The sequence below is a fragment of the Hemicordylus capensis genome, chromosome 4, assembly GCF_027244095.1.
Source record: "Hemicordylus capensis ecotype Gifberg chromosome 4, rHemCap1.1.pri, whole genome shotgun sequence".
Taxonomy (NCBI): Eukaryota; Metazoa; Chordata; class Lepidosauria; order Squamata; family Cordylidae; genus Hemicordylus; species Hemicordylus capensis.
This window is the reverse complement of record NC_069660.1, coordinates 7,894,698-7,916,272: the sequence shown is the minus strand read 5'-3', so window position 1 is coordinate 7,916,272 and position 21,575 is coordinate 7,894,698. Positions and strand designations below refer to the sequence as shown.

The 21,575-nt window shown below is 50.4% G+C and overlaps 1 protein-coding gene across 3 annotated transcripts in view; it reads right to left on the bottom strand.

Moving 5' to 3' along the window:
• SLC2A4RG (SLC2A4 regulator) overlaps nt 1-21,575 on the bottom strand; it is a 51,790-nt gene that overhangs the window by 6,642 nt on the left and 23,573 nt on the right. For 2 of the 3 annotated variants that reach the window (XM_053249660.1, XM_053249662.1), the window contains exons 3-5: nt 4,567-4,675; nt 2,988-3,233; nt 1,228-1,328 (exon numbers count right to left, since the gene is read on the bottom strand). In XM_053249660.1, coding sequence (XP_053105635.1) covers nt 1,228-1,328; nt 2,988-3,233; nt 4,567-4,675 — 456 coding nt within the window. Of the gene's footprint in view, nt 1-1,227; nt 1,329-2,987; nt 3,234-4,565; nt 4,676-21,575 lie in introns of all 3 variants that reach the window. The other variant, XM_053249661.1, reaches the window with a different exon arrangement.

Genomic DNA, 21,575 nt, shown 5'->3' with positions numbered 1-21,575 from the left:
AGGCCTGATCCCAAGGAAACTAGAGAACTGTGAAAGATCAGGAATAGCTCCTGCTTGGACAATATAGAGCTTGGTCAGTATCCAGTATTAAAATATATAATATATTATAGATAGATAGATAGATAGATAGATAGATAGATAGATAGATAGATAGATAGTGTGTGTGTGTGTATGTGTATTGAAATTCTAATAAGAAATTATTCAAAACACTAATTCTAAGATTCACAATACTTTATCCACATAATTACTTACAAGTTTCAATAAATAGCTTATTAATACATAGAGGGTTTTTTTTAATAAAAGCTTGTTAATACATAAAACAATAAAATTCCTAAAGGTCTTGATGGAGTAAAAGCTTCCAAGGGCTAGTAAATAACAAATACTCAGTATTAAAAGGGAACCCTGCGGTCTCGACATGTGTTTATCTTAAAAGCAAACCTGGGTACAGACCCCCTCAAATGCCAAGTACAGACAGGAAGTGTCCTGCTGTATGTGCACTGAATATAGCATCTGAATAGCTGCACCTGTGTACAGACCTGCAGATGCATACACGATGGACGGGCTGCACTTGCACCCCAATGTGCCAAGATGGCGAATCTCATGCCATCCAGCAGAGTCCCATCTGGCTTGCAAGATCTCTCCAGCAAAGCCTCAGCTTTGTGGACCCAGACGTGCTGCAAGGAGGGGCTGAGCCTGGCCCTCTCGGCAAGGAAGGCAGCTGCTCTCTCCCGCAGCTCTGGCCTCTCCCTTGCCCCTTGTGCCAGCAGCAGCAGCAGCCAGCCAGCCAGACCCTCCGCACAGTGCCGCCTCCCGCCAGACCTCTCTGCTCCCCTTCCTCAGCACCTGGAGACTAAGCAGCTTGGCACACCTCAGAGCAGGGGGTCTCCACCTGGAGCCTCTGGATGTTGTTGGACGACAACTCCCATCGTCCCCAGCCTTCGGTCCTTGGGTCCGTGAAGAGTGGGAGATGAAGTCCAACTCCATGAGGGGACCCCAGGCAGGGGCTCCCAGCCTTCAAGGAGGCACGGCTGGCGTAGCCAAGTGTGTGAATTCCCCAGCTCTTTCCCAACTACCCCTTTTCTCACCCCCTTTAAAAAAATGAGCTTGATATCCAGAAACACCGTCACCAGTGGGCAATGCTTCCTTCCCGGTTCTCACTCTAAACCTAGCCCGTTATATGTGTGCAGTGGGGTAAACCTGCTGCCAATAGCCTTGAGGCCCACCTACCCGAGATGGATGGTCCGGATGTGCTTCTGCATCCCAGAGGAACTGCTCAGCACCTTCCCACAGTTCTTCCATAAGCACTTGAACATCACCTTGGTGGAGTTCTGTAACAGAAGCGAGTGCAGTTGCAGAGCTTATAATCCAGCTCGGGCTGGAACGCTTTCCCGGGGCCCAGAAATCGACCAGTCCTGTCGAAAGGACTGGGAGAAGCCACACATCTAGAGCGGCACTGAGTCACAGGGGAAGAGGGCTGAATCTTTTCCTGTCAGAGGCTGAACTCCGGACAAGCCAAACACAAGATGCCAAACAACAGCGCAGAGCATCCATGTGAAAGAAAGAATGCAAGCCCCTCGGGGCGGGGACCTGTCCCTGTGCGCTTATGTTACTCCAGGCCTTGACGAATTTTCTTTGGATCTAGGAGCCAGCCCAGTTAGAGGAGCTGGACCATGGGCACTTGACAAGATTACTGGACTTAGTGATAAGACACAGTGGAAGGGGAAGGAAAACAGGCTTCTCTTTGTCCCCTTTATAAGGAACACACTTAGAAGAGAAATTCCAGATGCTGCAGAACTACAACTTCCATCATCCCCAGCCACAATAAATTATAGCTGGGGATGATGGTAGTTGTAGTTCAGCAACATCTGGAGCACCACAGGTGGGAACCCCTGAAGTAGAGCCATTCTTCTTCTTCTTTTTTTAAAGAAAGGAGCATTCAAAAGGCCTGATTAGACTTCCCATGGAACCCAAGCCTTGTGGAACCTCTCTCCGCCCGGGAGCATGGCCATCCCTGTTCCCATCCCAGTGCAAGGGCCTACTTCCTGTGTAGGTCAGGATACGCCGAGATCAGTTGTAACGTCAGAACCCACCAGTCTTGGCATATTCTACCCTACTTGCTTCAGAGAACCCAAGGACCTGGGCTGTGGTTCGTTACAGACTTCGGGTTCTCTGGAGCAAGCAGGTCATGATCTGGTAGGCTTGGCCATCGCATCCCATCTCGGTATATCCTAACTCAGGGGTTCCCAACCTTTTGAAACAAGTGAATCCCCCTTCTGTTGCAAGCATTCAGCTCAGATACCCCACAGAGTTCTTTAGTGTATGTATTTATGTATAGACACACACAAATTTAAATATTAAGAGTTATGAGATAGGCTACTCCAGTCACTGGCTTCCATCCAGACTAAGTTACTCACGAATACTCCAACTGAAATTAATGGGACGAGTTTACTCGTCCAATTAAATTTCAATGGGAGCACTCCATGCTAATTTTCTGAAGCCTGTCAGTCAGGCTGAGGAGAAGGGCATGCTGAGCTCCAGCATGTAGCCAGCCAATCAGGAGCAGAGGAGGAGGGTCTTCACCCTTCTCCTTCCCCTTCTACAGCGGACACATCCCTAAAGACACATCAGCGTCAAGCCAGCCATCTTCCAATGAGGAACAAATAGCGCGGCTGCAGCATGGGGGAGGCAAGAGGACCCTTCAAGTACCCCTTCAAGTACCCCTAGGGGTAGCAGTACCCCCTTGTTGGGACCCCCTGCCCTAACCTACAAAGGAAGTGGGGGTGGGGTGGGGGGGGGAGCAGGGAGCGTGCATTCCTGGGGCTGGCGTAGGCTGCGTGAACATCAGGCGCTACATTAATCCTCACGCCGGCCATCTGGAGTGGCAGAGGTTCACTGCAATGGTGGGGGGCGGGAGATGCACTCATAGCCTGCCCTGATCAGAGGCTTCCTCCTGCATCCCAACCGAGCCCTTCAGAGGCCTCTCTCACCTTTCTCTTCCTGGGGATGGGGTCGCCGAACAGGAAGTGAGTCGCTTCCGTCTCCTCCAGGTCCGACTGCAGGGAAGACAGGAAGCTTGTTGCGATGTCTGAGGAGAGTGGTGGCGATGGCGTTGAGGGGGTGGAGAGGTCGCTCGGAGGGTCCCAGCCCCAGTCGCCGCTGTTGTTGCTGCCACTGCTGCAGCAGCTGGAGGACATAGCCGGACCTTCCTTCCAAGCGTCACAGTTGCTTTCTGCGGGGGGGGGAGGGGGAGGGAATGGTCAGATGGATCTGCTGACGGCACAGACTTGGGAACCACCAGGATGGAACTGACTACAGGGGAAGCAAACAAAGAGCCTTCTAGCTCTTTAAAGGCTAAGGCAGGGCTTCTCAAGCAGGTATTCACCCTGCTGGAATACCCTACACCGTGGGAGTTGTAGTCCAACATCATCTGTTGATAAGCCGAGGACGAATAGATTTCTTGCCATCAGCACACAATGCTTTGATGTTTACTATCAGCATAGGACAAGTGGCCGTTGTTCTCAGAGTGTCAAGCTGGCAAGAGAATGTGTGTAGGTAGCCAAACACTGCCACTAGTTGCCCATGTGGTCCAGGGAGACCCAGGACTAGGGATGTGCCCCTTTATGGGCCTCCGAACCAGCTCAATCGACCGGCGGTTCTGCCGGTTTGAAAGGGGGGGGCATATCTTTAAGGGCAGGGGAGGGTGCCCTTACCCCTCCTGCCACATTTCCCCCGCTGGCGTTCCATTGAACAAGTCCTCGCTGGAGCGGCAGCGTACCTCCCTGCCGCCCCGGTGTCCTCCTCGGCCAGAACTTAAAGGAAGGACCCAACGTGCACGCAAGAGATTGAGATGTGCGTGTGCACTGGGCATGCACATGCACACCAGGTACTTCCTTTAACTTCCAGCCGAGGACACTGTGATGTGTTACAGTTAACAGCGGCTGCCAGTCCAGTGTTCAACCAGAGAAGAGCGCTTGCAGAAGGCAAAAAAGGAGATAGGCTAGTGAGTAACCAACCATCCCTTTTTTTTCTTTTTTAGCAGCAGAACTGTGCAGAAGACTATTTGATCAGACACTTAAGAACAGAGGTTGGCCTTGGGCCAACTGGATCTGTCAGAAACGCCGTAAGTACAAGATCTCTTTTAAGATAGGGTCTGGAGAGCTGGTCTTGTGGTAGCAAGCATGGGTCTGCTAAGCAGGGTCCGCCCTGGTTGCATATGAATGGGAGACTAGAAGTGTGAGCACGGTAAGATATTCCCCTTAAGGGATGGAGACTTTCTGGGAAGAGCAGAAGGGTCCAAGTTCCCTCCCTGGCGGCATCTCCAAGATAGGGCTGAGAGAGATTCCTGCCTGCAAGCTTGGAGAAGCTGCCGCCAGTCTGTGAAGACAATACTGAGCTAGATAGACCAAGGGTCTGACTCAGAAAATGGCAGCTTCCTATGCACGTGGATCTCATGGCTCCAAAATACCAGCCCAGGAAATGCCCCAGCAGCAACCTGGCAAGTGGGAAACCAACAGGAGTTCCTGGGTTGGCCATCCAAGCCTCCCCTCCCCTCCCCTCAGCCCTACCTGTGCTGAAGCCGTTGGGCGGGTTGTTGAGCACAACAGGGCTGGTTGATAGGCTGGTGAGTACTGCAGCTGCCGTGACCTCATCAATCCCCGCCTTCTCCGACAGTTTTCTGAGGGTCAGAAAAGACACAAGTCGTGAGTGCCGTTTGTATGCATGACCTGCACAGTCTCATGCTAGGATCAACCCACCTGCGATGAGTTATTCTGAACCTCCAGCCTGGAATTCACCCCCAAGGGACCGAGCCGCCTCCAGAACCTCCTTTCTGGAAGCCTGGGGGATGCCCAGTGCACTACTAAATTCTTACAGGTCTAGGCTAAAACCATCAGTTTCCTTTGGAAACGCTTCCAACTAACCAAAGACTCTACACCACTGATTTTCATCAGCACTGAAGTTCCTCAGAAATTTATCAGGGATTCCCCAGTGAAAAGGTCTGCAGTGGTCGAAAGCTGGGTTTGTGTGAAATTTGCACTCCCAACTGAAGCAGAGAGGCAGTAAGGCCAGGTCCACACCCCATGTGAACAGGCTGTGCACCCCACACTCCAGAATCCTCTGACACACACTTTATAAGGCGGGGCCACAGACCTGCGGGGGAGAACACCTGCTTAGCATGCAGAAGGTCCAGGCTCCATCCCTGACAACGTCTCCAGTTAAAAAGGATCAGGTAGCAATCTATGGGACAGGCCTCTTTCTGCCTGAGACCTGGGAGGGATGCTGGGTTAGACATATCGCTGGTGTGACTGAGAATAAAAGCAGCTTCTCATGTCTAGGTGGGTCCCCCCCAGTTCCCCAGTGTGGAAAGGTTCCCTGAAGGCAGAAACCTTGGAAACCACCCATCAACATCACACACCCAGGCCAGAACACCTCAAGCCCTATTCAGGCATAACGGTCATTCTCACGAACAAAACAGGAAGGGTTGGTGGGGAGGCAGACAGTCAGCACTGCAGTGAGCGGCAGAGCTGGGGGAGGAAGTCCTCCAGCATCCCACAATGCATCACACCAGAAGCGCGGTGCCTTGGGGGATTCGCGTGGTGCCCAGCGCTCTTGCCACCCAGCTTTGTGCACCCTCGGGCTGCAGAGCCCTCTCCATCCCCAGCACAGCATCCCTCCAGTGGCTGTTGCAGATGACTATCTTTTGTTACTTTTTAGATTGTGAGCCCTTTGGGGAGAGAGAGCCATCCTTATTTATTTTATTTTTATTTCTCTACATAAACCACTTTGGGAACTTTTGTTTAAAAGCAGTATATAAATCATCATAGTAGGCAACCTGAGCATGCACATGATGCTGCAATTGCCCAGGTAAATGGCATGGGCTACCCAGCAGGGCAGCACCAGGATCAGGCCCAATCCTGGTGCTCCACACACAGTCCTACCCGGGTAGGGCCATGCAAGCCCAGGCAGGCCTGCCCATGTGCATGCCCTCATTATGCTGTACATGCAGCAACCTTGGAGAAGCCGCTGCCAGTCTGTGAAGACAATACTGAGCTAGATAGACCAATGGTCTGACTCAGTATATGACAGTTTCCTATGTTCCTATGAGTCTGTATACATATAAATGTATTGGTGTGAATGACTATACATGCATTCACTTTATTTATTTATTTATTCGATTTCTATACCACCCTTCCAAAAATGGCTCAGGGTGGTTTACACAGAGAAATAATAAACAAATAAGATGGCTCCCTGTCCCCAAAGAGCTCACAGTCTAAAAAGAAACGTAAGACCAGATGCGTAACCACGGGGGGCGGGGGGGGCAGGCAGGGCACGTGCCCTAGGCGCCACTCAAGGAGGGCGCCACAAATGCCACTGCCCCGCCCCCTCCCCCACAAAATCCTTGCTTCAGCAGACCTTGGGCGGCGCCTTGCCTCTGCTCCGACCACCAGGCACCTACCCGGCCGCCACGCTGCCTGCACCCTGCTCTGCTGCCATTGGCCAAATGGATCTCCCCCCCCCCGCCACACCCGCGCAACATTTCACAGCCGGAGCAATGTCACGTCATGTGACGTGCCCCGCGTGCACTGCATCTGTCTCAACTCAAGACTCTCGAGGGGAGGCTGCTGGCGAGAGCGTGTCTGGCGGTCTGCTACTGTGCCGCCTGCTTTGCTCTGCTTCGAGCTGCGGAGGTCAGGAGGATCATCGAGCCGGGAGGATCGAGGGAGCGGCGGCGCGAGCCCAGCCTTGCTTCTCCCGCTGTCGCTTCTCACTCACAAGAGAAGACAAGCCTAAAGAAGCAATTCCAAGGGGTGTATGTGTGTGCGCAGCATGAGTGTCTTCTCTTTTTAAATTCCCTTTTTACCCACCACGTGCTTGCTCCAAGCTGCGGGAGGGCAGGTGCGCAACCGCTCTCAAAATGGATGTTTTCCATGATTCCTGAGAGTGAGACGGGCTGAGTGGTCAGGGGCCAGGCGGCGGGTAGGCAGCTGAGTAAAGAGCAATCACTGTTGGTGTGGAGGGAGTCTTATGTGGACTTGCTTAATACCGTATGACAGTGTTTGGCGTTTGTTTTCCCCCGGTATAGTGGCTAGAGTGCTGGACTAGGACCGGGGAGACCCGAGTTCAAATCCCCATTCAGCCATGAGACTTGCTGGGTAATTCTGGGCCAGTCACTTCTCTCTCAGCCTAACCTACTTCACAGGGTTGTTGTGAAAGAGAAACTTAAGTATGTAGTACACTGCTCTGGGCTCCTTGGAGGAAGAGCAGGATATAAAATGTAAAAATAAATAAAATAAATAAAAATGCTTGTAGTGAGACGTGCTTGTAACATTCTATTCTGCAAAAGCCCAGCCTTCCACTGATTTAAAAGCAAAGAGGGTGTTTGCTCTTTTGGTTAAACATATATTCAACTAACGTAATTGTATGATGATCTGCTATACCAGTAAAATGTGACTCTGGCTGCATCTTCACAACTATAAGGATCCTGGTTAAACAGTCAGTCAGGATTAGTGAGCTCTATGGAGCTGATTGTGAGAATCAATCCTAGTCCCACATATTTATTTCCCCACTCCTCCCTCTGTCTCTAAATCACCCAGCGCAGTTCACAATTGCACTTGGCCACCCGGCACATCAGGGGCCAGCGCCATGGTGTGGCAATCACACCACTCAGGACACACTAAAGAAAATTTGGGCATCCCCAGGAGGTGTGAAAGTCCTGGACTTTGGCCCTGAAGTCCAAGGGTAAGAGTGTCTCTGCTCTGCCCCCCGTCTTGGTAGGCCCACATAGGAACATAGGACACTGCCATATACTGGGTCAGACCATAGGTACATCTAGCTCAGATGACATCATCAGCATGCGGGGGGGCGGGGCGCAATTTCAGTGCTTGCCCTAGGCGCCATTTTCCCTAGTTACGCCTCTGCATAAGACAGACACCAGCAACAGTCACTGGAGGTCCTGAGCTGGGGGTGGATAGGGCCAGTCTTCCCCGCTAAATAAAAGAATCACCACATTAAAAAGTGCCTCTTTGTCAAGTAAGCAGGGGTTAGATCAGTGATTCTCAAACTTGGGTCCTCAGGTGTTATTGGACTTCAACTCCCATAATCCTCAAGCAAAGGCCACTGAGGCTGGGGATTATGGGAGTTGAAGTCCAATAACACCTGAGGACCCAAGTTTGAGAATCCCTGGGTTAGATGAACCTGGGTACAGACCCCCTCAAATAGAGGACACAGACACATGTGCTAACATAACCACTTTTCACGTGACAGTTGTACACGGACTGTACATCTTTGAACATAATGTGCAAATAAGGTTTCTCTCGAAACTATAATTGTAGTGGATCACTCAGAACCACAACCCCTTCTGCTCCATTTAAAAAAAAAACACACAACCCTAAATTTTATGCCTGTGCACACATTCTATGGATGGATAGGATGAACATGTGCAGGGTAGAAAGGCTTGGGGAGTCCCACAGTTCAATTCCACTACTTGCTAGCTAGCCCACATCTGACCTCTAAGTCCATTTTCTGTGTTAGCACTTGGGTGGTTTAGCCCTAGGATGAGTTTCCAGTCCAATGAATGAGCTGTCTTGCTCGTTTATCCAAACACACCTACAAAAGAGCCCCTGGTGGCGCAGTGGTAAAACTGCCGCCCTGTAACCAGAAGGTTGCAAGTTCGATCCTGACCAAGGGCTCAAGGTTGACTCAGCCTTCCATCCTTCCGAGGTCAGTAAAATGAGTACCCAGAATGTTGGGGGGCAATATGCTAAATCATTGTAAACCGCTTAGAGAGCTCTGGCTATAGAGCGGTATATAAATGTAAGTGCTATTGCTATTGCTAAAATCCTGCTGCTGCCACTATTAAAAAATAAAATACAATGAACAGCCTTGTGGCTAAGAGGCCATGTGGAGGCCCCCGATCCATCCCCTGAGGTATTTCAATCTGGAGGGATGTGGGTGCAATAGAGAGTCCAATACTGAAATATCCAGACATCTGGGTGCAACCGATATCCCAACCATGGTTTGCCATTTGGAAGAAGAGATTGCAGAACTATTATTCTTAAGATCCTCTGAGGTGAAACTGACAGGATCAAAGACTGGCATCCCAGAACAGCCCTCTTCAAGGGTCCAGAATGATAAAGCTGAAGGAATACAATCCCAGCTAGACTCTCAATAGAAGCTTCCATGTTGGTGGCGTTTATACAGGTGAACAACAGTTGTTCCTGGAATAAGATATTTCTAAACAAAAGGAAGTGTTGAGCCATCACATTTTATTTTTGGTTATAAATACACAAAATGAGGTTTATTTATACTTAAAACAGGTTCATTCTGCCTTTCAGCCAATTGACCCCAAGCCAGTTTGCCAAACAAATCCTTAAAAACAGAATTTCAGCAAAGTTCAAGTCTGTTTTGTGATTCTGGTGTCTGTCTTTACGTTGCATAAATCCAGAGAATGAGTGAGTTTTACAGAAAAGTGGAATAATAATTATTGTTAGTCTGAAAATGTATAGGTAGTGAAGGCAAAAGCACCAGGAGGAGTGAAGTAAGCTTCTGCACTCAGCATTATTTATTATCATTTTTTATTTAGCATAGTTGCACACCATCCAAAACTCATGCATCTGGGTGGTTTACAATAAAACAACACAGATGAAAAACAAAGTTAAAACATTACAACAAAACAATTGAAAACAATGATAGATTCTGTAAGTCTAATTAAAAGCCTGGGCAAATAAATGTTTTAACAGCCTTTTATTTAGCATGACTGTCTCTCCTTCATTTTTACCCTTCCCTGTTTCTTTCAAGTATTTGTAGTCTTACAAGGGTACGCAAGGCAGCTCAACATACAAAAAGTAGAATTAAAACAAATGAAAACAGACAAATGGCACACGTGCACTCTCTCTCCCTCTCGCTCTGCTCTGGTTTAACAGAAGGCCATGGCCAGTGGTTGGCAGAACAGCAACGGAGTCAGGGAGCTCTTCGCAAAGTGACTCTAAATAACTTTCAGAAAGCCAAGAAAAGATTTACAGGCTGGAAGCAGGATAAACACCACCAGAGGGAAGAAAAGCAGAAGTTTCTTGCACTGATGCAGGATGAGATTTAGCAGGAGCTGGGCTAGCATTTATTTATTTTATTTATTTATGTATTTCTATACTGTCTGATAAAAACCAATATAAAAGTTAGACATTCATAACAGATAAACACAGTCTCAGTAGGCAAGCACATATTTAAATTTAAATTTCAATTAAAAGCCTGGGAAAACAGGTACGTCTTGAGGTTCTTCCTAAAAACAAACAGAGAAGGAGACGCTCTTATTTCAGTGGGGAGTGTATTGCAGAGCCCTGGGGCAGCCACAGCAAAGGCATGATTCCGAATTGCCAAACGAGCTAGCTACCCAGTTCACAGAATGTTTGTGCTCCATGTAGAGAAATATAATTAGCCAAAAGAGGAGAGCTGGTCTCGTGGTTGCCAGCATGACTTGTCCCCTTGGCTAAGCAGGGTCCACCCTGGTTGCATGCCGTGACGGGTGGGCTAAATACAGACTGAACAAACAGGCCTGGACGTGCTTATCGATCAGCCTCAAAGCAAGGCTTATGGCAGGAGTTCTCAAACTTGGGTCCGCAGATGTTGTTGGACTACAAAAGGCTTTTGTGGCTGAGAATAATGGGAGCTGTAGTCCAACAACATCTGGGGACCCAGGTTTGAGAACCACCGGCTTATGCCATTCAACCTGGCAGAAAGAGGCCCCCAAAACTGCAGGTCTATCCTGGCCTTGTGGTGGGGGTTGAGTCTGGTTGACAACGTCAGCTGGTTGGCACTGAGGAGGGAGGTAGACTAGAAAACTTCCGAGGTCCCTTCCAATGACAATGTCGGTGATTCTACAGACCTATTCAGACACAACGCTGCACATGCCTACAAGTGCCTGAACACACTGGCATATTGGTTGAATGAATGATGGTACATACAGGTGTTCCTTTTAACAGTGCATCTGGGTACAGGTCCCCTCAAATGCAGGGTACAGAGAGGGAGGGAACTACTGCACACCTATTGAATGTGATACAAAATTTAAAATATTTTAAAATCAGCACAGATTAAAATACATGAAACAAAACAGTAGCATAAAACAGAAATAAACACAGGCAGCAGCCTAAAATAATTATTAGAACAAATTATTAAAATTAATTTTAATTGAAGGCCTGTGAGAACAGGTGAGTCTTGAGGGTCTTCCTGGAAACAAACAGAGAAGGAGATGCTCTTGTTTCAGCAGGGAGCATATTCCAAAGTCCCAGGGCAGCCACAGAGAAAGCCTGGTCCCAGGTCACCACCAGACGAGCTGTTGGCAACCGTAACCGGACCTCTCCAGAAGATCGTTAACAGGCGGGAGGGTTCCTGACAAAGGAGGTGCTCTCTTAAATAGCCTGGACCCAAGCCGTTAAGGGCTTTATAGGTAATAATCAACACTTTGTCTTTCATCCGGAAACCTATCGGCAGCCAGTGCATGAACGTGCTTACATTGCACACAGGGATTGCAATGCCACTTGGCAGGGGAAAGGGGCAGGGACTGAACCTAGGATCACCTGCATGAAACACACATGGACAATCCCTTTGAGGAGAAGGTTCCAGGTTCAGTCCCGGGCAGCATCTCCAGGTAATGCCGGCAAAAAAACCCTGCCTGAAACTCTGCAGAGTCGTCAGCACTTCCCTGGATGGACTAATGGGCTGACTGGATATCAGAGAGCTTCCTAAGTCAAGAAGCCCTAGGTCCGTGCCAGAGCAGGCGTTTTCCAAACCGAGGGCCCCAGGGTCAATCGCTGGCAGCATCTCCAAGCAGGAATGGGAAAGGCCCCTGCTGAAACCCTCCAGAGCCGCTGCCAGCCAGAGCAGACCGTACAGACTAGAGGGACCAGTAGTCTGACTCCATGCCAGGCAGCCGGACAGGTTCAAGAGAGGCCTGCAAGGGGAGAGTGCTCAGGTCACAGCCCACACTGCACTGATGCGGATGCCACAGCCCTGGTCCAAAGCAGAAACTCCATCTTTTGCCTTCGTTGTTTTTGGGGTTATTTTGTCAGCCAGAAGTCAGAGCAGGAAGGGCACAGGAAACCCCCAAGAAGTCCTGCTAATCTACCAGGGAAAAGCAGAAGTTGCTGAGACTGGGCAGAGGACCCGGAGAGAGCAGGCAGAAGGGGAACCGCTCCAGCTGGAAGCCAACGTTGTCCTGGAATGTCACCGATTAACCACAGTCTTGCGCAATCCGCAGAGCCTGGGCTGGAAGGCAGTGGAGACGAGGGAGGGGGGCAGGCAGCCCCAGTCAGAGAACAGAGGCGGGGTGTGTGTGTGAGTGTGAGTATGTGTGTGAGAGACAGAGACACACACACACACAGCAGGGCACTTCAGCACCCACCAACCCAAATCCTCCAGTTAAACTTGAACACCCTGCTAACCAAAACACATTCCACTCCTTTATGTAGCTTTGTGTAGTTGCCTGGCTTGGGGGAGGCTTCCTAGTAACAGCTAAACACCCAGAATTAGACGCTGAATGTGGCACCCTAAGAGGAACCAGCTTCCTTCATAGTCTCCTTCCCCACCCCACTCCCCAACAGGGGAGAAGGTTCAACTCCTCAGGATTGCATAAGAACAGCCTGGCTGGATCAGGATCAGGCTCAAGGCCCATCTAAACCAGCATCTTGTTTCATACAGCGGCCCATCAGATGCCTCTGCGAACCCCACAGGCAAGAAGTGAGGACACACCCTCTCTCCTGCTGTTGCTCCCCTGCAACTGGTATTCAGAGGCATCTTGCCTCTGCGGCTGGAGGTGGCCCACAGCCACAAGACTAGTAGCCATTGATAGACCTGTCCTCCATGAATCTGTCTAAGCCCTTTTTAAAGCCATCCAAGCTAGTGGCCATCACCACATCCCATGTCAGATAATTCCATAGATTAATTATGCGCTGTGTGAAAAAATACTTCCTTTTGTCCATCCTAAATTTCCCAACCTTCAGTTTCAAGGGATGACCCCGTTTCTAGTGCTGTGAGAGAGGGAGAAACATTTCTCTAGTGATGTGCACGGTCCGGAGAAGTCCGGACCGGCACCGAAGGGGGGCCTTGTTTTTAGGGCGGGGAGGGCTTGCTTAGCCCTCCCGCCTCCTTGCCCCCGCCAGCGCCCGTATTGAACAGTATAGGGGCGCTGGAAACCAGCCGCCCCCGCCGCCGCCGCCGCGGCGAAATAACCCCCAAAGCTAGCCAGCCAGCCAGCCCTCCCTCCCTCCCAGCTAGCTGCCCGCCCACCCACCCGCTCGCTCACCCGCTCGCTCACTGGATAAGAAACGAGAGGAGCTCCGGCACAGAGCTCCTCTCGTTCGGAAGGCCTCCTGCAGAATGGCGGCTTGCGCGCGCGCGCGCATGCCGTTCTCCGGAGGCCCGGTCTACCCGCCGGGAAAGGGCCGGGTAGACCGGGCCTCCGATCGCCGGAGGCCCGGTCTACCCAGCGATCAGAGGCCTGGTCTACCCGGCCCTTTCCCGGCGGGTAGACCGGGCCTCCGGAGAACAGCGTGCTTTGCGGCGCGCGCATGCGCGCGCGCAAGCCGCCATTCTGCAAGAGGCCTTCCGAACGAGAGGAGCTCTGTGCCGGAGCTCCTCTCGTTTCTTATCCAGTGAGCGAGCGGGTGGGTGGGTGGGCGGGCAGCTAGCTGGGAGGGAGGGAGGGCTGGCTGGCTTTGGGGGTTATTTCGCCGCGGCGGCGGGGGGGGGCGGCTGGTTTCCAGCGCCCCTATACTGTTCAATACGGGCGCTGGTGGGGGCAAGGAGGCGGGAGGGCTAAGCAAGCCCTCCCACCCTTAAAGGCATACCCCCCACCCGGACCCGAACCAGGCAGGGCCGGACCGGTCCGGCAGTTCGGCCATTCTTTGGAATGGCCGCCGGACCGGTTCGGGCACACTGCTACATTTCTCTCTGCTCCATGCATAATTTTATACACCTTGATCACAATCACCTCTTTTCCAAACTAAAGAGCCCCAGATGCTGTAGCCTTGCCTCATAAGGAAGGTGCTCCAGGCCCCTGAGCATCTTGGTTGCCCTCTTCTGCACCTCTAGCAGTTCTACAGTGGTGTTCTTAAGGTATGGTGACAAAACTGTACATAGTACTCCAGATGTGGTCATACCATCGATTTGTATAAGGGCATCATGATATTAGCATTTTTATTTTCAGTCCCCTTCCTGATGATCCCTAGCATGGAATTGGCCTTTTTTGCAGCTGCTGTGCACCAAGTCGACACTTTCAAAGAGCTGTCCACCACAAACCCAAGATCTCTCTCCTGGTCAGTCACTGACAGCTCAGAAACTGTGTTCTCTCTAAGAGGGATTCCCAGATGTTGACGACTACAACTCCCAGAATTCCCAGATGCAATGGCTTTTGCCTGAGGATTCTGGGAATCTCTGTTCGAGAGAACACTGCTCAGTACCCATCAGGGTATATGTGAAGCTGGGGTGTCCCCCCCCTGCCCCCGCCACATGCATCACTTTACACTTGTTACACTGAACCGCATTTGCCATTTTGTCGCCCACTCACCAGTTTGGAAAGATCTCTTTGGAGCTTCCCACAATTTGTTGTGGATTTCACGACCTAAATCGTTTACTGTAATCTGCAAATTTGGCCACTTCGCTGCTTGCCCCAATTTCTAGAGCACTTATGAACAAGTTAAAGAGCACTGCTCGCAGTACAGATCCATGGGGGTCCCCACTTCTTACTTCCATTTACTTGCTGGTTCTCCTTCAGCAAGGCCTGTTCTTCTGTGTGCTTAACAATCGTGTCCTTGCAGGGAATGGTGTCCTTGCAATGCAACCAGTGCACAGATAAAATCAGGGATAAAATTCATGAAACTGATGGCCAGGACATTTGGACCAACCAAAGGAAGTACTTTTTCACACAGCGCATAATTAATGGCTACTAGTCTGGTGGCTATAGGCCACCTCCCGCCTCAGAGGAAAGATGCCTGTCAATGTCAATTGCAGGGGAGCAACAGCAGGAGAGGCATCTGGTCAGCCACAATGGGGAACCAGGATGCTGGGCTAGAGAGGCCTTGGGCCTGATCCAGCAAGGCTGCTCTTATGGTCAGGGAGGAAGCAACACAGAGATGACCTGTTAGGGCTCCCTTGTACTCTGTACAACTGCAAATCTCCTGGTTCCATAGAGGTCAAGGTGAGCCATAACAAACCGATTGAAGTCCATAACATCCCCTTGCTTCTTTCCAAAGCAATCCTGGCAATACTATCCCGCAATGGTTCAGAACAAACAAAAGAAAGCGTTTCTTCATGCCGCAGTGCGTAATTAATCTGCGGAATTTGCTGCTTCAAGACCTGGCGGTGGCCACTAGCTTAAAGTAAAGGTAAAGTGTGCTGTCGAGTTGGTGTCGACTCCTGGCGCCTACAGAGCCCCGTGGTTGTCTTTGGTAGAATACAGGAGGGGTTTCCCATTGCCTCCTCCCCCACAGTGTGAGATGATGCCTTTCAGCATCTTCCTATATCGCTGCTGCCCGATAGAGGTGTTTCCCATAGTCTGGGAAACATACCAGTGGGGATTCAAACCAGCAACCTGTGGCTGGCTAGTCGTCATTTCCCCACTGCGCCATTAAGTGACGGCCACTAACTTAGATGGCTTGAAAGATCTAAGATGCACCTGTTTTCTTAGGCTTAATTAATTTTAATTGGTTTTCTATCATAATTGTTTTAATCATTTTATCCTGGCTTTATAGTAGCTGTATTTTAACTTGTGTACACTCTCTAGGCATGCACAAGTCAGGTAATATAGAAATCTGATAGACAGACAAACAGACAGACAGACAGACAATTGGACAAATCCATGAAGGACAAGTCAATCACTGGCTACTAGTCTTAAGAGCTACCGGCTACTTCAAGTTTCAGAGACAGAATGCCTCCGAATTCCAGTTGCAGGGGAGCAATAGCAGAGAGGAGGCATGCCTCCATCTCTTCCTTGTGGATGTTCTAAAGGTATCTGGTGGGCCACTGCAGTAAACAGGGTGCTGAATTTGTGGGCTTTGCATCTAATCCAGCAAAGCTCTTTTTATGTATTGCCCATTCAGAGGACCACCCACAAATCATTAAGAAATGCTAAGATTCTTTTGTCAAATCCCATGCTCTGATGAAGCACTACTTGCAGACAGAATCATAATCAGACAGCAAATGCACATTATTATCAAACCTAGGTTTGAGAAACATTGAGGACTAGTGGGCTAGAAAGGAAGTGTGGTGTAGTGGTGGTGGTTATTATTATTATTATTATTAATTCAATTTCTATACCGCCCTTCCAAAAATGGCTCAGGGCAGTTTACACAGAGAAATAATACATAAATAAGATGGCTCCCTGTCCCCAAAGGGCTCACAGTCTAAAAAGAAATATAAGATAGGCACCAGCAACAATCACTGGAAGTACTGTGCTGGGGGTGGAGAGGGCCAGTTACTCTGCTAAATAAAGAGAATCACCACGGTAAAAGGTGCCTCTTTGCCCAGTTAGCAGGGGATAAGGTTATATCCCCTGAAGGTCACACCTTCAGCCCTCCAGCTGTTGTTAGTGGCCCCAGTCAGGGTTGATGGGTGTTGTAGTCCAGCAACCGCCGAAAAGCCAGAGTTTTGCATCCCTGGGTTAGCGTGTTAGACTGGGGAGATCTGGGTTTCATATCCCCACTCAGCCATGAAGCTCGCTGGGCGACTGTGGACCAGTTACTCTCTCTCCGCCTAACCTACCTTACAGGGTTGTTGTGAGGATAGTGTGACGGAGAGGGAAGAACGCTGCCTTGAATTTCCTGGACAATTAGTAGGATAATTAACACTAACGGGCATCTCCTCCATAGGCTATAGGTCACACGATAGTTTGTTTTTCAGAGAGCAACATTCAGTCATGAAACACGCACTTCTGCTCCGCAAGGCAAGATGCACAATGTGTATTGGAAAAATATGTCATCAAGACAGGAAACACAAAGATCCATTTGCAGTGTCAGCAAATGCCACTCTGTTCTCTCACTACAGGGACATGTTCGCCAGCCAGTTCTGCTGTTTGGGGTGTTGTTTAGCTTCAAACACCACAAAGCCTGGGCAGGTGTCTAAAAATCCACTCGCTTAGATCAGTCCCCAGTGGAGACCCTACCGAACTAGATGGACCAATGGCCTGACCCGCTATAAGGCAGCGTTCTACATTCCTCAGCCTTCTGGTGACCCGTAGGGATGTGCAAGGAACCAGGCGGGGGGCGGCTCAAGGGGGTGGGGGGTGTCACTTTAAGGGCGGGGGAGGGTGCAATTACCACTCCTCCCCCCCCCCGCCCATGTTCGGTTCCCATAAAAGCCTTCAGGGCGGCGCATGCACCTGGCACTTCTGGCCACTTCCAACCGAAGAAGGGGAAGGGGCAGCAGGGATGTACACTGCCGCCCCAAAGGCTTTTACAGAAACCAAGCACGGGTTTGGGGAGGGGAGCAGGGGGAGGGGTAAGTGCACCCCCCCTGGCTTCAAACTTCAAACACACACACACACACACACACACCAGTGTTCAAACCTGTTCAGCAGCTTGTAAAAGGGCCTCCAAACAGGTCCATGCCCATCCCCAGTGACCAGGACACCCAGCGCCACAGAGAACTCTTCCCCAGAGGTCTCGTTTCCACGGCCATTTGTGAGACTGTAAGAAACGACCGAGATCCTTCCTGAGCAGCGGGAGAGAAGCTCCCACCGTCTCAGCCTCTCCATCTCCCAGTGCAAAGGACAGAAGACTGGCTTCTCTCCTCAGCCTTCTGCCTGTGTGCAGGAAAAGGATCTGAGGGAAGAGAAGGGAGAGGGAGCCCCCACAATGAATGGGTGGCTAGCAAACTAGGCCTGAACTTGGGGGTCCCTGTGCCTGAGTTACACCCCCCTGCCCCCTGGATTTAAAAACTATAGCCACCTAATGGCACAGCGGGGAAATGGCTTGACTAACAAGCCAGAGGTTGCTGGTTCAAATCCCCGCTGGTACTATGTTTCCCAGACTATGAGAAATACCTGTATCAGACAGCAGCAATATAGGAAGATGCTGAAAGGCATCATCTCATACTGCGCAGGAGGCAGCAATGGTAAAGCCCTCCTGTATTCTACCAAAGACAACCACAGAGCTCTGTGGGCGCCAGGAGTCAACACCGACTCAACAGCACACTTTACCTTTACCTAGTGGGCTATCACACGATATTTTTGGTGGCGTTTGTGGTGGCATCAGGACTAGAGAACCACAAAAGGCAAGTGATGCACATAATCTACATGTGCTGTCTCTAAAAGTATCTTGGAAATTTCAGTTTGCCATTTTGGGGCTACATTCTGAACAGACTGGAACTGTAGATCACATCTCGCCAGTCTTAAAACTCCTCTACTGGCTGCCAGTCTATTCTGAGGCCACATTTAAAGTGGTGCTCATTACCCGAAATGGCTTGGGGGCCCGACTGCCTTCTCCCGACCCGTGAAGGTCAGGCAGATGGGGACCAAGGCAGGGCCTTCTTAGCCATGGCACCCTACATCTGGGACATTTTTCCCCCAGAGAGGTGCACTTGGTGCCAAATCTCTTGTCTTTCTGGCACAGGCAAAGACCTTTTTATGCAACCTGCTGAAAGGCCTGGTACAATGAGCTGGTTTTAGGTGCTAATCCTTTTGCCTTCCTGCTGGCTTTCTTGGCTGCACTGAGTTCCAATGGTTTCTGCTGTTCAACTTTTGTAAACGCAAATGGCTTATGCTTAATTGCAATGCTGTTTGAGGAGCTGCTGCCTAATGAACAGCAAATACATTTTTAAAAGTACCAGCAAAACCGGATTGAAATTATGCAGCACAGTCAACACCGAAGAATCCATCATACAAAAAATAAGAGAAGTTCTGCAAACCAGAGCCATTTCTGCCGGTTGCAGAATTCAGCTTGGCTTGGCACATTTGGAGTCTCCGAATGCAGAACTTTAAATTTAGCTTAAAAAAAATAAAAAAATACAGCCCTGCAGCCTCTGGTCATCCATTCGACACTGCAGGCTGTCAGAGTCATAAGCCTTGCAGGAAGCTAGCAAACTTCTTAGTCCAAGCGAGCTTTACTCAAAAAGCGGGGGGGGGGAGGTCACAAGGTTTCCCCAGCTGCCTCCTCAGCAACACAAGTAGCTGTCATCAGACAGCAAACACCGCTGTCTTTAAAAAAAGAGAACAAACTGTGTACACAGTCCCCCCCCCCGAAGGCTCCTCCCTCCCAAACTCTCCGCCTATCGCCTTCTCGTTGCCAGCGGAACCGCCAGCCCTGTGCAGAAAACGGCTTGGCCTCCTCCTCCTCCTCCTCCTCCTCCTCCTCCGTGTCCCAGCCGTGGTGAACCTCTGCCCTCAACTCCCACACAGCTTCCTGTGGCAGCTCCTGGTCCCCTAACTAGACAAACAACTTGCTTGCTTCTCTTCTCTCCCAGCCCAGGCTGCGGCTGTCAAAGATCCAGGCTGGAGAAAGGCAGGATCGGAGCGAGCAGGAGCTTCCTGTTCCCGGCCCGTAGCGCCCCAAGCGGCTTCACGCTGAAGAAACCAAGAAGAAAATGCTTCGCAACCAACCCCCAAGGCGGCAGCGGCGGCTGCTGCTGCTGCTACTAGACATTTTACAGGACTCTCCACTGCTGAATGATGGATATTTGTTGTCAAAATGCTATATTCAGCCCTTTTTAGAGCACTCTCTAGCTTGAGTTTCCAGATGTTGCTGGATTACAACTCCCATCACCCCCAGCCACAACAGCTGAAGGCCGGGGATGACAGAAGTTGTAGTCCAACATCACCTGCAAACCCAAGGTTGGGAACCTGTGGTGTAATCATCAAGTTTCTTCTGTAGCCATTTTCTGCCCAGCTGTCTCCAAGTGTTCCATTGCACGTCCCAGGGCCAAATCCAGCCCTCTGAAGAGCCGAAGCTGCTGCGCTCAGCTCACAACTCTGAGGTGGCAGTAGGGTGCAGAGGAAGCAGTGGTTGTGGGGCTTGCCAGGAACCCGCTTTGGGTGCTGAGGTGACGGCACTCTCTTTGCATCAGCGCCCCACTCCACCCCCACATGGTTGCCAGTGACCAAGGTCTTAAAATAAACAAACACGTTCATGTATTTATAACCTGCCTTTCAGAGATGTGCTCTCGCGGTGTACAAAACAAAAGCAAAAAACAAATACACCAAAACAGTCAATGAGAGAGAGAACAGAGCAACAAAACTTCCCTTAAAACAAAACAAAAAAAAGAAGCAGCCATAGTTCAGTCTATCAGATTCAGCCTAAAGCATGCAGACGGCAGAAAGCTATGCAACGCAGAACCACCATCTTCCATCTCAGTGTTCTGCACAATATATTCCACGTGTTCCGAGTTTTCTGGACCAAGAGGAAAGGAGAGAGGTCCGCGGACAGTACGTGTTCAGCAGTTATCCAAAAGTGGCACCTGCCTGCTCTTACGAAGTAGAGCCCAGCCCTGGAACTCCGTCAGCCTCCCATGTTGGAGCCGATCGTTCAAAACAGGATCTGCTGCCAAAGTCCACAGAAATTTAAAAAGGATGAGCTAGGGATGGGTTTGGAGCAGGCATGCTCTCATCCCCCTGCCACACACACACACCCCCAGGAAAAAAGACACAACCTTCCCTTTTGAACTCCTAAGCAATGGGGAGGAAACGTTTGCCTTCACTCCCTTCTTGACCTAACACACACCACATTCTCCTGCTCCCTTCTTTCCTCCAAAGAGTCCTGGGTGGCACCCAGGACATCTCTTTTCAGCCGAGCACAGTATTTCTCCAAATATATAAATACCATCCAATGTGCAGGGCACTTTACAAAGTAACTCTCCCCTCCCCATTTCTCTCTCTCACACATACATTGCAACCCCCAAACCCAGGTCTCTGCCCCAATGAGCTTACAAATCAAACATTCAACACAGGAGATACGGTAGAGGCAGGTGAATAAGATGCACGTCTAAATGCAACGAACATGAATTTATTTCAGTTACAGTGGGGTTCAGGGATCAGGGAATGGTGCCAAAGGGTGTGATGAGAGAGCTGAAGGAACAGGGTCAGGGGAAGATAATCGCCTCTCCCCACAACGAACCAAAGGTCTTCTGGAGACACGGTTTTGAATGCAAAAAGGAGAGCAAGTATGTGTGTGCAAGCACACAAACCACTAAGCCAGGGGTTCCCAGACGCTGTTGGACAACAACTCCCACCATCCTCAGCCACAAGGGCCAAGATGTTGTCGTCTAACACCACCTGGGGACTCAAGCTTGAGCACCCCTCTCTGCGTCACCAAGCACACTAGGCGACTGCACATGGCCAGGTCCCCAAAAACCACAGAAGCTGAGACACCAAGTCCTTTTTTGAACTCTGCACAGGCCGGAAAGGGTCCTCTGGGCATCCCCTTTCCACCAGGTGGCGCTCTGAGCGCCACTGCCGCACGTTTCCCAGCAGCCGCATTCGCCTGGGGCAGAGAACACCCCGTTTCCTGTTCTCAGAGCAGGCAGCCGGCAAGACACACGGCAGACCAACCACCCAGCGCCTCCCCGCTGTAATCTAAGAAGATTAAACAAGCATAATTGCC